Source organism: Mobula birostris, chromosome 7 (genome assembly GCF_030028105.1).
Source record: "Mobula birostris isolate sMobBir1 chromosome 7, sMobBir1.hap1, whole genome shotgun sequence".
NCBI classification, from domain to species: Eukaryota; Metazoa; Chordata; class Chondrichthyes; order Myliobatiformes; family Myliobatidae; genus Mobula; species Mobula birostris.
The window spans coordinates 9,502,669-9,517,648 of NC_092376.1; the positions used below are offsets into that span (position 1 = coordinate 9,502,669).

The following is a 14,980-nucleotide window of genomic DNA, read 5'->3' on the forward strand; positions in this document are numbered from 1 at the left end:
ACGACGATTGGAGCTGATGGATTTGTTGTAGCCTTCATCCGCCTTCACAGCCGTTGAGTTCGAAGTAACTTCGTCCGCCTGTTCCACCGTTGAGGTCTTGGTTGGATTGTTCTTTGTCAGGGACCTCACCCTCGACCTTAACCCCATGGGTGACCCTCCCAGGAGCATAGCTCCAGACGGCATTGCTCTCGGGATCACAGGACCACACAAGCTTCTCCACCACGACAAGGTGACAATCCACGGAGAAGAATTGAAATACATCACTTTTGAATAAATTAATATATCTGTCATATTATAACTGGACACCTCTGCAATGAAGTTACTAATTAAACACAAAATACTCTGCAGATGCGGTATCGTAAACACAAAATACTCTGCAGATGCTGGAGACAGACTGTCCACTGACATCTTATATAAGCCCACTGATTCTCATAACTACCTCGACTATACCTATTCCCACCCTGACACATGCAAAAATGCTATTCCCTATTCCCAGTTCATCTGCCTTCACCGCATCTGCTCCCAGGATGAGGCTTTCTGTTCCAGGACATCTCAAATGTCCGCTTTCTTTAAGGGTCGTGGTTTCCCTTCTGCCGTCATCAATGATGCCCTCACCTGCATCTCCTCCATTTCCCACACTTCGGCCCTCACCCCATCCTCCCGCCACCACAACAGGGACAGAGTTCCCCTTGTCCTCACCTACCACCCCACCAGCCTCCGGATCCAGCACATTATCCTCTGCAACCTTCAACAGGACCCCACCACTAAGCACACCTTTCCCTCTCAACCCCTCTCTGCTTTCCGCAGGGATCGTTCCCTCCGCGACTCCCTGATCCACACATCCCTCCCCATGGATCTCCCACCTGGTGCTTATCCCTGCAAGCGTAAGTGCTACACCTATCCCTACACTTCCTCTCTCACCACCATTCAATGCCCCAAACAGTCCTTCCAAGTGAGGCAACACTTCACTTGTGAGTCTGTTGGGGTCATCTATTGCATCCGGTGCTCCCAGTGCAGCCTCCTCTACGTCGGTGAAACCCAACGCAGATTGGGGGACCGCTTCGTCGAGCACCTCCGCTCCGTCCGCCACAACAGACAGGATCTCCCGGTTGCCACCCACTTCAACTCTGCTTCACATTCCCATTCGGATATGTCCATACATGGCCTCCTCTACTGCCATGATGAGGCCAAACTCAGGTTGGAGGACCAACACCTCATATACCGTCTAGGTAGTCTCCAGCCCATGGTATGAACATAGAATTCACCAACTTCCGGTAGTTCCCTCCCCCTCCCTTCCCCCATCCCAGTTTCACTCTGCCCCCTCCCCCAGCTGCCTATCACCTCCCTCATGGTTCCGTCTCCTTCTACTACCCATTGTGTTTTCCCCTATTCCTTCTTCACCTTTCCTGCCTATCACCTCCCTGCCTCCCTGCCTCCCCTCCCCCACCCCTTTATCTTTCCCCTTACTGGTTTTTCACCTGGAACCTACCAGTCTTCTCCTTCCCACCCTCCCCCCACCTTCTTTCTAGGGGCCCCTACCCCCTCCCTCTTCAGTCCTGACGAAGGATCTCGGCCCGAAGCGTTGACTGTTCGTTTCCACGGATGCTGCCCAACCTGCTGAGTTCCTCCAGCGTGTTGTGCGAGTTACTAATTAATCCTTTTTCATTGCATTGTGGCTGTTCTTCATTCACCATAATAATTTAGAAATTCATTCATCCTGTACGTGCTTCATATTAATTAGATTTTCCCAGCCTGTGTATAGATTGTATTTCTGTATTAGATCTATTATAAGCACTTATGATTTCCTTGTATATACCAAGACCACATCACAAATACTGTTCAGAGGTCTCCCTGCAATAATTTATGTCTCCCTGCTACTTATCTCCACCAATTATGGTTCTAATTATATTTTTCTGTTTATGTATTTATGCACATTTTTCCATACTGGTCCCTTAACTACTAACTTTATTTTTTATCTACACTGAGTAGCCAGTTTATTAGGTACCACCTATACCTACTAAAGCGGCCACTGGGTCATTGGTTTTCTGCAGCTGTAGCCCATACACTTCACGGTTTGACGTGATATATGTTCAGGGGTTCTTTTCTGCTCACCACTGTTGTAACACATGGTTATTTGAGTTACCGTCGCCATCCTGTCAGCTTAAACAAATCTGGCCATTCTCCTCTGAATTCTCTCATTATCAAGGCAATTTTGCCCACAGAACTGCCATTCACTGGATGTTTTTTTTTGTTGCACTATTCTGCAAATTCTGCAGACTGTTGTGCCCGGAAATCCCAGAATATCAGCAGTTTCTGAGGTATACAATCTACCTCGCCTGGCACCATGGTCAACGCCACTTGGATCACGTTTCTTCCTCATTCTGTTGTTTGATCTGAACAACAAGTGAACTTCTTGACCATGTCTGCATGTTTTTATGCATTGAGTTGCTGCCAAATCATTGGCTGATTAGATATTTGCATTAGCAAACAGGTGTACAGGTAGTCACTGAACGTATTTCTTTATAATTATTGAATGTTTTCTGTTTCTTGTCACACCCTAACCAACACATCACAGCAAATTCCTAATACATGTAAATGTATACAGGTTTCTCCCGCCATCCGAAGGTAGAGCATTCCTATGAAACGGTTCGTAAGCCGGAAGGTTGTAAAGTGAAGAAGCAATTACCATTAATTTATATGGGAAAAATTTCTGAGCGTTCGCAGACCCAAAAATAACCTACCAAATCATGCCAAATAACACATAAAACCGAAAATAACAGTAACATATAGTAATAGCAGGAATGATATGATAAATACACAGCCTATATAAAGTAGAAATACTTATCTACAATCACTGCCTGACTTGTTCTCCATAGCGAAAATCTCACGCAAGCGCTCTTGGCAAAAACACGGCGCAAGCGCTCTCCAGTAACCTTTAAGCTATGAAGCTGCCAAATCATACCAAATAACACATAAAAATTCACAGATATAAAGTGGAAATAATGTATGTACAGTGTAGTATACGCAAAATAATCTGCAGATGCTGGGGTCAAAGCAACACTCACAACACGCTGGAGGAACTCAGCAGTTCAGGCAGCTTGCGTGGAAAAGATCGGTCGACGTTTCGGGCCAGAAACCTTGGTCAGGACTGTAGAGGGAAGGGGCAGAGGCCCTATAAAGAAGGTGGGGGGAGGGTGGGAAGGAGAAGGCTGGTAGGTTCCAGGTGAAAAACCAGTAAGGGGAAAGATAAAGGGGTGGGGGAGGGGAGGCAGGGAGGTGATAGGCAGGAAAGGTGAAGGAGGAATAGGGGAAAACACAATGGGTAGTAGAAGGAGGCGAAACCATGAGGGAGGTGATAGGCAGCTGGGGGAGGGGGCAGATTGAAATAGGGATAGGAGAAGGGAGGGGAGGGAATTACCGGAAGTTGGAGAATTCTGTGTTCATACCAGGGGGCTGGAGACTACCTAGATGGTATATGAGGTGTTGCGCCTCCAAGCTGAGTTCAGCCTCATCATGGCAGTAGAGGGGGCCATGTATGGACATATCTGAATGGGAGTGGGAAGCAGAGTTGAAGTGGGTGGCTACCGGGAGATCCTGTCTGTTTTGGCGGACGGAGCAGAGGTGCTTGACAAAGCGGTCCCCCAATCTGCGTCGAGTTTCACTGATGTAGAGGAGGCCGCACCGGTTGCAATAGATGACCCCAACAGACTCACAAGTGAAGTGTTGCCTCACTTGGAAGAACTGTTTGGGGCCCTGAATGGTGGCAAGAGAGGAGGTGTAGGGACAGGTGTAGCACTTGCACTTACAGGGATAAGTGCTGGGTGGGAGATCCGTGGGGAGGGACCGATCCCTGCGGAAGGCAGAGAGGGGTGGAGAGGGAAAGATGTGCTTAGTGGTGGGGTCCTGTTGAAGATGGCGGAAGTTGTGGAGGATAATGTGCTGGATCCAGAGGCTGGTGGGGTGGTAGGTGAGGACAAGGGGAACTCTGTCCCTGTTGTGGTGGCGGGAGGATGGGGTGAAAGCCGAAGTGTAGGAAATGGAGGAGATGCGGGTGAGGTCATCATTGATGACAGCAGAAGGGAAGCCACAATCCTTAAAAAAAGAGGACATTTGAGATGTCCTGGAACAGAAAACCTCATCCTTGGAGCAGTTGCGGCAGAGACGGAGGAACTGGGAGTCAGTGGGCTTGTAGAAGATGTCAGTGGACAGTCTGTCTCCAGAGATGGAGACCGAGAGATCAAGAAAGGGGAGAGAAGTGTCCGAGATAGACCAAGTGAATTTGAGGGCTGGGTGGAAGTTAGAAGTTAAAGTCGATGAATTTGACGAGCTCAGCATGGGTGCAGGAAGCAGCACCAATGTAGTCGTCAATGTAGCGAAGGAAAAGTTGGGGAGCAGTACCAGAATAGGTTTGGAGCACAGACTGTTCCACATAACCAATGAAGAGGCAGGCATAGCTAGGGCCCATGCGAGTTCCCATAGCTACACCCTTAGTCTGAAGAAAGTGGAAAGAGCCAAAAGAGAAGTTATTGAGTGTGAGAACCAGTTCCGTCAACCGGAGGAGGGTAGTGGTGGTGGGGAACTGGTGAGGTCTATTAATAGTCCCCAGCCCCTTGGTATGAACATAGAATTCTCCAACTTCCGGTAATTCCCTCCCCCTCCCGTCGCTATCCCTATGTCACTCTGCCCCCTCCCTCAGCTGCCTATCACCTCCCTCATGGTTCCACCTCCTTCTACTACCCATTGTGTTTTCCCCTATTCTTTCTTCACCTTTCCTGCCTATCCCCTCCCCCACCCTTTTGTCTTTCTCCTTACTGGTTTTTCACCTGGAACCTTCCAGCCCTCTCCTTCCCACCCTCCCTCCACCTTCTTTATAGGGCCTCTGCCCCTTCCCTCTACAGACCTGAAGAAGGGTTCTGGCCCGAAGCGTCGACTGATCTTTTCCACGGATGCTGCCCGACCTGCTGAGTTCCTCCAGCGTGTTGTGAGCGGTACAGTGTAGTATCACTTACGGGAATTGGGAAGACATCGAGCACACTGATGATGGTGCGTTCGGCTGAGTCGTCGGAGGTTGGGGTGTTGCAGTGGCACCCACCCTCCGGGCCGCCGACCGATACCGATTCGTGGAGAATGCAGCAGTAGCCGGGACGCACCCAGCACATCTTTAAGAAAAAAGCTGAAATAAACAAGCTAATTAATTAGGTGCCACCCAGCACGTAAATGTTGGCCCAGATCAGAGGCGTCGCAGTCGGCAATAACATCACTCACCTCCTCTCTGAACTGATTCCACAACCTATAGACTCATTTTCAAAGACTCTACAGTTCTTGCGCTCAGTATTATTTATTTGTTTTTATTTTGTATATGTGCAGACTGGTTATTTGTCCATCTTTGTGTCTAGCTTTTCATTGATTCCATTGTATTTCTTTGTCCTACTGCAGATGCCTGCAAGGAAGTGAATCAGGGTAGTATATGGTAACTTTGATAATAAAGTTACTTTGAACTTTGAACAAAAAATTAATCTTCTTCCCTTTCACTTTAACTAGGCACCATGGTAGTGTAGTGGTTAGTGCGAACTATTACAGCTCAATGCGTCGAAGTTCAATGCCGACATCCTCTGTAAAAAATTTGTACGTCCTTCATGTGATCCATGTGGGTTTCCTCCAGGTGCTCTGGTATCTTCTCACATTCCAAAGATGTACTAGTTAGTAGGTTAAAGGGTCATTGTAAATTGTCCTGTGATTAGGCTAGTGTTAAATTTGTGGGTTGCTGAGCGATGCAGCTTGTTGGTCCACAAGGGCCTCTTTCATGCTGTATCTCAGAATAAAAATAAGTAACCTGTCACCAGCTCTATTTTACTATGATATTAATTTTAAAGTAGACAGGATTTCTCAATTTTGTTCAGCTCAGCTAATATTACATTAGGGCCAAGAATCTTTGAACCCACTTTTTAAATCTGTTTAAAATGGACATTTTATGGCGCTAGTTATAAGATTGGGGTTCAATTATTGCTCCTGTCTCTAAGCAGGTTGTACATTTTATTTTATTTTTATTTTTAGCGGTACAGTGCAGAGTAGGCCTTTCCAGCACTTCGAGCCGCACCCCCAGCAACCCCTGACAAACCCAATTAACCCTAACCTAATCACAGGACAATTTCGAGTGGCCATTTAACCTACCCGGTAAGGCTTCGGATTGTGGGAGGAAACTGAGCACCTAGGGAAAATTCATGCTTTCCACAGGGAGGATATACTCCTTACAGATGGCGCTGGACTTGAACTCTGATCTCCGGAATGCCCCAAGCTGTGATAGCATCTTGCTAACTGCTGTACTGCCATTCTTCCTATGACAGTGAAGATTTCCTTCCATATTCCAAAGGTGTACGAGTTAAGATTAGTAAATTGTGGGTATGCAATGCTGGTGTCAGAAGCATGGCGACACTTTGGGCTACCCCCAGCACATCTCGGACTGTGTTGGTTGTTGACATTAAACAACGCATTTCACTGTTTGTTTTGACATGCATGTGACAGATAAAGCTTACCTTTATATTTTCTCTTCAGGTGGAAAGTTGCTATACTGTAGGAGTTAGAGGTATCCAAATCGAGTTGATTGTCATATAGATAAGTTTATGTATGCACAGGTGCAATGAAAAACTTACAGCATCATCACAGGCACATTGTGTTATGTAAGCAGCATTCACAAGAAAAACAAAGATAAACTATACACAATTTTAACAAGAAAATACAGTTTGAATAAAGAGTACATATCTATTTTAATGGAAGGTGGTCATAGCGTTGTTAAACTGTAGGCATCAGGATTTTGCCTGTAGGTTCAAGGCACACATCTGGATTGGAGTAGAGAGAATATTACTCTATCATAAAGTTTTTTGGCTGCTGTGAAAGTACCACCTCACCAGTACTTGACAAGGCGTACGCTCACAACAATTCTGAAGCATGTGGGTGAGTAGCTGAATTGCTAAGGCATAATAGTTTATGGATAGTCAGCATAGATGAGGTGGGCCGAAGAACTTGTTACTGTGTGATAGACTGGGTGTGAGACGGTGGTAGGACCAAGTTGCTTAATGTATTAAGGAAGGAGGTAGCTTTTACAAGACATCAGGGGTATAAGGATCACATGGGAATATTTTATTGACTTGGAGGGTCATCTATAATTGTTATGAATGTGGATCAGGTGCAAAGGGCTGAATGGCTTCCTGCTGTCTCTGTTTTGACCAGATTAATTGAATTCTGCAGCTGTTTTAACCAAACTTATCCAACTGTTGGGATTCTGTTGCACTTGGATAGGACTGGCACTTTAGCAATTGGAGATCACTGCAATTTTGAATAATCAACTTTGGAAGTAAATATTTTGCAGATGTGACCAGATTAAAACTGTGGTTGTGTTCAGTTCTGCAATAGGCACTCAGAACATTTAACATTTTAATTGCTGAGCTTGGCAAGGATTGTTTTGCATATAACATGCAAGAGAAGAAGGAGAGTAAAGCAGCCCTGAGCATTTCATCAACATTAACAAAATGCTGGAGGAACTCAGTGGGTCAGACGTCGTCTGTGGAGGGAAATTAAACAGTCAGCTTTTCGGACCAAGACCCTTCAAGACTCAAAGTACCGATTCAAATCTCGGCCCTAACATCAACTGTTTATTCACCTCCATAGATGCTGCCTGATTTGCTAAGTCTTTTCAGTATTTTGTGTGTGTTGTTCAAGATTTCCAGCATCTGCAGAATCTCTTGTGTCTATGTGCAATTCATGACAGCTGGTGAACTGGAATCTGTAACTAATTGATTAAGTTCGCCAAAAGTAGTCCTTATGGCTGTACAATGATATGAAGTACTGGCTGAAGATTCTTGGATCATAGCTGCTGAGATCGATTATCTCAATGACTCGTGGATCACAGCTTATGGCTGTGAACTCACTTTCCGCTGCGGTTTAATGTTGAATGTCCTCGGTGCTGAACATGCTTTCCTATTTGTGCAATTTGATCGAGGCCTGCAACCAGTGGTACAGCACCGGACTGACTGAGTTGGTGGCTGTGGCCGCAGCCATTGGCTCTTGGTCTGGCTTTTCTCGCTTTCGCTGCTTGTGGCTGTGGACTCACTTTTGGGAACACTACAGTTTGATGTTTAATGTTTTGTGTGTTATTTGTTTACTTCTTGTTGTTTGCGCAATTTGTTCTTTTTTTCCCACGTATCTGATGGTTTTGTTGTCTGGGGATTTCCTTTATATGGGTTCTATGGTGTTTCTTTGTTTTATGGCTGTCTGCAAGAAGATGAATCTCAAAGTTGTGTACTGTATAAATACTTTGATAATAAATGTACTTTGAACTTTGGTATGTATAAAGGTGTTGATCGTCTTGTTCTGTGGCAAGAATGACCATATTAGATAGTTCAGTGATTCCACTTTTTGGGCAACGTTCTATAAATGTGAAGCAGAGAGCATGTTTTATGATTACACACACTTGATATGGCTATGTGATGCTGTGAAATTAGTAATAATGGCAAAGACTGAAGTTTGAAGCTTCTCCTGTCAAATCAACCACACCCTCAGGAAGGCTCGTACTATGTACAAAGTCACTAAAGGTGTAAAGGCTGATCAGATGTATTTATTTGTTGATTTGTACAGATATGATGCTCATTGACCTAATCCACAAGCACTAACATCGTTTTCCCTTTTTCAGGTTATGTATGGTTTTCTAGTTGGGTGCTTAGTCCTGCGATCTATATATATTGTTACCTGGTAAGTCATACTTAAACACAGCATTTCAGTAGGTACATTTAATGTCAGAGAAATGCATACAATATACATCCTGAAATTCTTTTTGTTTGCAAACATCCACGAAAACAAAGGAGTGCTCCAAAGAATGAATGACAGTTAAACAATAGAACACCAAAGCCCCCCACCAGCTCCCACCTCCCACGCAGAAGCAGCAGCAAGGCAATGACCCCCACCAGCAAAAAATCATCGGTGCCCCCCCACCGAGAACTCAAGCGTGCAGCAAAGCACCAATGACGACACAAACTTCCAGTACCCCGAAGACTACTCGTTCACCCGGTAACTCAACGTACCATCGGCTCTCTCTCCCTAATGAGAGGAAAAGAGGTGTCCCTGTTTCACAGCGAGAGGGGAGACATAACAAACAACCTGCTGATTTTTATGTTAAAATCTGTTGCACTGCTTTTTCCAAGCTCTGTGCCCAGAGAGTTGGCCCCACTGACCCGCTGCTCCCAATGTTCTATGTTCTTCCATGACGCCTCAGTCTGGGCACCGGCCTTGAATCAGCCCGTCTCCAGAGTCACGAAAATCCGGTACCCTGTAGGCGCGCTAGTTTTCCAGGCCACGTCTTTGGGATATCAAAAAGCTGCTGGTCGTGAGAGTGGGTCCCATTACTGCAAAGAACCGAAGTTGGAGCGTAACTCCTGGTCAGGTTCTTCAACAGAACCTTGAAAAGGAAAAAAAGAGATATCAAAGATAGAAATAGAGCTGTTTCTGAAGATGCAAGCGAAGGAGTCGCCATTTAGCACCATCATCACTTCGCTCCGCCCCCGAAGCATTTCATTATTAGGGTTCTGTGTGCTTAAATGATTGTGGCACTGTCAGGAAATCCGTACAAAACCAGGATAGTTGTCAACCCGGCTGTGATTGTATTATTGGCACAGTAGTTTAGGTAATGCTAGATAGATCGGGAGATGCCGTACACACACCATGGTAAATTCCAAATACGTGGAAATGTATATGGCAAATAAAGGCAATCCTTTATAAATCTAAAATAATATTTAACAAGAGGCTAAAAGCTAGGAAGCTGAACTTAGCTTTCTTGAGAAGTAAAGTGAAAGGCCATATTTCTGAATGAATGTTTTCATCAGGGTTAAGAAAGGAATCAGTAGAGCTGATAAATGAGAAAATAAATATGATCATTAACTGAATGTAGAAAATTTGATACTGAACAAAGTATTCAAAATATCATTTTTCTTTTGTTTTTGTGTGCTTAGAGTCATAGAAAACTGCAGCACCAAAGTAGGCCCTTTGGCCTACTTAGTCCTTGCCAAACCATTTAAACTGCCTAGTCCCATTGACCTGCAGCCAGGCCATAGTTCTCCATACCCTTCCCGTCCATGTACCTATCCAGACTTCTCTTAACCATTGAAATCAAAATTGCATCTACCATTTCCACTGACGTTCCTCATTCCACACTCTCACCACCCTTTGAGTAAATATGTTTTCCCTTGTATTGTTTTGAAAGATTAGCTTGGTTAGCTTGACCCTTGGCTGGTCCTCTTCTAAATCTATTTTAAAACTCTATAGAACTCTTTGTTCCTGTTTTATATTCATTGTGTGAGGACAGAGTTGTTCTCTCCTGCTGAATAATTTACCTCTGAACAACAGATTAATCTTAATATCCCTTTGTAACATCTGATTGCGAGTGAACATTCCCCCTTCATTCTGGCTCAAAGCATAGTTAACTTCAATTGAAAATCAAGAAAAAAAATGCAGATTTTGGAAATACTTAATATAGCAGTGGAGAAGGAAAGAATGAAACATCATTTACCTGGAATGTTTACTCTTAATTCCATCTCCTCAGATACTGCTTACCCTGATGAGTTTTTTAAAATACTTCCTGTATTATCTCCAAACTTTATTTTATTTATAGATGTCTGGTTATCTTGCATTTACTCTTATTGCTTAATGTTTATAGCAAAAGGTCCTGTTTTCAAGGAAGACCATTAACACATAGGAGCAGATTAAGGACATTCAGACATTGGAGTTTGCTCTGCCATTTTTCCATCATGGCTAATTTATTATTCCTTTCTACCCCATTAAAACATAGAACATAGAAACTTACAACGTATTAGAAACTGTTCGGCCCACGATGTTGTGCCGACTATGTAACCTACTCTAGAAACTACCTAAAATTACCCCACTGCATAGCCCTCTATTTTACTAATCTCTATCTTTTATCTAGGAAGCTCTTAAAAGACGCTATTGTATCTACCTCAACCACCTTCACTGGCAGTGCATTTCACGCTCCTACCACACTGTGTGAAAAACTTACCCCATGACATTCCTTCTGTACCTACTTCAAAGCACCTTAAAATGTACGTGGCAGCCATTTCACCCCTGCGAAAAGCCTCTGGCTATCCACACAATCAGTGCCTCTCATCATCTTATACACCTCTATGAGGACACCTCTCATCTTCCATCGCTCCAAGGAGAAAAGGACAAGTTCACTCGACCTGTTCTCATAAGGCATACTCTCCAATCCAGGCAACATCCTTGTAAATCTCCTCCCCACTCTTTCTATAGTATCCACATCCTTCCTGTAGTGAGGTGACCAGAACTGAACACAGTACTCCAAGTGGGGTCTTATATAGCTGTAACATTACCTCATGGCTCTTGAACTTAAATCTCTTGCCTTCTCTCCATAGCCTTTGACACACTTACTAATCAAGAACTATCAGCCTTTGCTTTAAATATACTCAATGACTTGGCCTCCACAGCCATGTGTGGCATGAATTCCTTAGATTTACCATTCTGTCTGAAGAAATTCCTTCTCATCTCTGTTCTAAAGGGACATCCTTCTATTCTGAATCAGTGCACTTTGGTTCTAAACATCCCCATCATCTCCATGTGCACTCTATCTTGGTCCTTCAATATCTGATAGGTTTCAGTGAGATCCCCCCTCGTTCTTCTAAACTCCAGTGAGTACAAGCCCAGAGACATCAAATGCTCCTCATACGTTAACCTTTAAATTCCCTTGATAATTCTTGTGAACCTCCTCCGGGCCCTTTCTAATGCCAGCACATCCTTCCTTAGAAAAGGACCCAGTACTCCAATTGTGAGCTGACCAATGCCTTATAATGCCTCAGCATTACATTCTTGCTTTTATATTCTCGTGTTCTCAACATGAATGCCTTCCTTACCATGGGCCCATCCAGCAAATTAACTTTTAATGATTCCATATTTCACAATTTTCATTTAGATATCTGTTGCTAATCATTTCTTGCATGTAGTTATAACAATGGGTTGGAAATTAATCAAAACAAAGTCATTTCATTGGGAAAGGCAAAGGCTACTCAAACAGCATTGTATTCGCAAACTGCACTCATTTTCCTTCATCATGATTCCATTGAAAGTTCAGTGACAGTGTCACAATGTTCTATTTCAGTTAAAAATTACATAACGTGCCTTCATGAAATTTAGATGCTAGGATTATAGATTCAGTCCTTGATTGCATCTTGTAACTATAGCAATATTCATCTACAGCAGTACAGTGTGTTAAGTGGTCTAATATTGACACCACCACTAATGATATTCATGTCTTTTATCTCAACGGTGTTTATAGGATCAAACTTCATGTAAATTGTTCATTCCCCTCCATAGACGTGACCTGATTTACTGCTGGGTTCCTTCAGCATTTTGTGTGTGTTGCTCAAGTTTTCCAGTTTCTGCAGAATCTCTTGTGTCTCGTGTCAGACTGTTCTTTTTGAAAAATTTCATTTAACTGTACACAGGAAAGCAGGGAAAGGGGTAAGATCACCCTAATTTCCATCAACTCTTATCTGGTTCCAGTGAGCATAGAACATAGAAACCTACAGCACATTACAGGCCCACAATATTGTACTGACCATATAACCTACTCTAGAAACTGCCTAGAATTTTCCTACCACGTAGCCCTCTAAGCTCCATGTACCTTTCTAAGAGTCCCTCAGAAGACCCTATTATATCCGCCTCTACTACTGTCGCTGGCACTGCAATCCACGCATCCACCTTTCTCTGTGTGGGAAAACTTACTTCTGATATCCCCCTTGTACCTACTTCCACGCACCTTAAAACTATGCCCTCGTGTTAGCCATTTCAGCCCTGGTAAAAAGTCCCTGACTATCCACGTGATCAATAGCGCTCATCGTCTTATCATCTTATCTCTATCAGGTCGCCTCTCCTCCTCTGTTGCTCTAAGGAGAAAAAGCCAAGTTCACTCAACCTATTCTCATAGGGCATGCTCTCCAATCCAGGCAACATCCTTGTAAATCTCCTCTGCGCTCTCTATATAGTATCCACTGTTTCCAGTGATTGCATAATAATGACAACATAGCTTACTTCACAGTGTGCTGCAGCCAGGGTAGGTTGCTAGTGTCACAACAACCTGACTGAGCACCAAACCCTATGAATGCCGATGCCCTGATGAAATGTCTTGGCCGGAAACATAAACTGTTTACTCCTCTCCATAGATAATATTTGACCTGCTGAGCTCCTCCAGCGTTTTTTTTTGTTTGTTACTCTGAATTTCCGGCATCCGCAGAATCACTTGTGTTTATAATTCTGGGTGTTCGGAACGGTCCTTTGGCATATGCTGAGGGCATGAAATACAGATGCTATCGTACTGACATTCATTTTCCCTCCAGGGTCTACCCATGGCTGCGACCTCTTGCCTATACATCCTTAAGTGTGTTCATGATGGGCTTTATTCTCTGGAATGTGGACAACATCTTATGTGATAATTTGAGGTACAGTTTTATTCTGTTTCTTCTAAGAGCATTTAAGGGCAGAGAAATTGCAGTAAATTTTGATAGCAGTTTCAGGGGTATAATAAACACATTTCTTCTAAGTTTTATAATTGCTTTGGCACTCCCTGCCATGTTTAAGATGGATGCAGAGATTGAAGCTTCTTTCAGAAAAACTTTGGAATTAAACTTCTAACTGAATTTTTAAGTTCTTTTCATAATCTTTAGTTAGAAAGAAAAATAAGATATGACAGTATAAATCAAATAATTTTAACGGTCAGCTTAATCATTCTAAGATTTAAAGTGCGGAGGCAGAGATAACTGGGTGTTTGACATTAAAGGTAGTTATTCAAGTTTTTCACCGTCATGGTGAAGGAGGAGGTGAAGCATTTCTGTGGCTTGCAGGGATACTGTATGTGCCAGGATGGAGATTAGTGGGAAGTGACAAATGGACAAGGGAATCACGGAGGGAGCAATCCCTGCAGAAAGTGAACAGTGGGGAAGGAGTTAAAGATGTGTTTGGTGATAGGATTCTGTTGAAGATGGCAGAAGTTGGGATTTGGGAGCTGATGCCTTAACTCCATCCCTGTTAAGGCAGCGGGAAGATGGGGTGAGTGCGGATGTCCGAGAAATGGAGGAGATGCGGGTGAGGGCAGCATCAGTGACGGAGGAAGGGAAACCCCATCCTTTGAAGAAGGAGGACATCTCTGATGCCCTGGAAAGGGAAGCCTTGTCTTGGAAACAGATGCAGTGGGGATGAAGGAATTGAGAAAATGGCACTTTTGCAGGCGACAGGATGGGAAGAATATGGTCAAGATAACTGGGAATCAATAGGTTTGTATGTTTTCAGAAAGAAAATGAAGTGAGGCGTTTTACATTTATTGAAACCTGTAATCCATTTCATTGAACTCCAAAACCTACAAAACCTAAACACAAAAGCATACTGAAAACCCTAACGTAACCACATCATCACGTCCAACTAGCCTCTTATAACAAAACCCTAACTCAATGTTGGTACTTATGAATTATATACATTTCTCCCAATTACATTACCCTACAGGTTTACAAAAGATGTCGGCAGACAGTTTGTTTTCAGAGATGGAGACAGAGAGATCGTGAAAGGGGCCAGAGGTGTCATAAGTGGACCAAGTGAATTTAAGGGCAGGGTGGAAGTTCAAGGAAAAGTTGATGAAATTGACGAGCTAAGCACGGGTACATGAAACAGCATTATTGCAGTTGTTAATGTAGCACAAAGAGTTGGGGGTGTATTACCAGGGAAGGCTTGAAACATGAACTGTTCCACAGAGGCAATGCAAAGCAGGCATAGCTGGGATTCATGCAGATACCCAAGGCTACCCTTGAGTTTGGAGAAAGTGGGAGGAGCTGAAGTACAAATTGAGGACCAGTTCCACCAGACGGAGGGTGGTTGAATTTTTTTTGTCAAGAAAGAAGCAGAGAGCTTTAAGGCCTTG

The 14,980-nt window shown here is 43.7% G+C and overlaps 1 protein-coding gene across 2 annotated transcripts in view; it reads left to right on the top strand.

Annotated features, from left to right (window-relative positions):
* acer3 (alkaline ceramidase 3) overlaps window positions 1-14,980 on the top strand; it is a 309,653-nt gene that overhangs the window by 263,356 nt on the left and 31,317 nt on the right. For both annotated transcript variants that reach the window (XM_072262601.1, XM_072262600.1), the window contains exons 7-8: window positions 8,687-8,745; window positions 13,410-13,511. In XM_072262601.1, coding sequence (XP_072118702.1) covers window positions 8,687-8,745; window positions 13,410-13,511 — 161 coding nt within the window. The remainder of the gene's footprint in view (window positions 1-8,686; window positions 8,746-13,409; window positions 13,512-14,980) is intronic.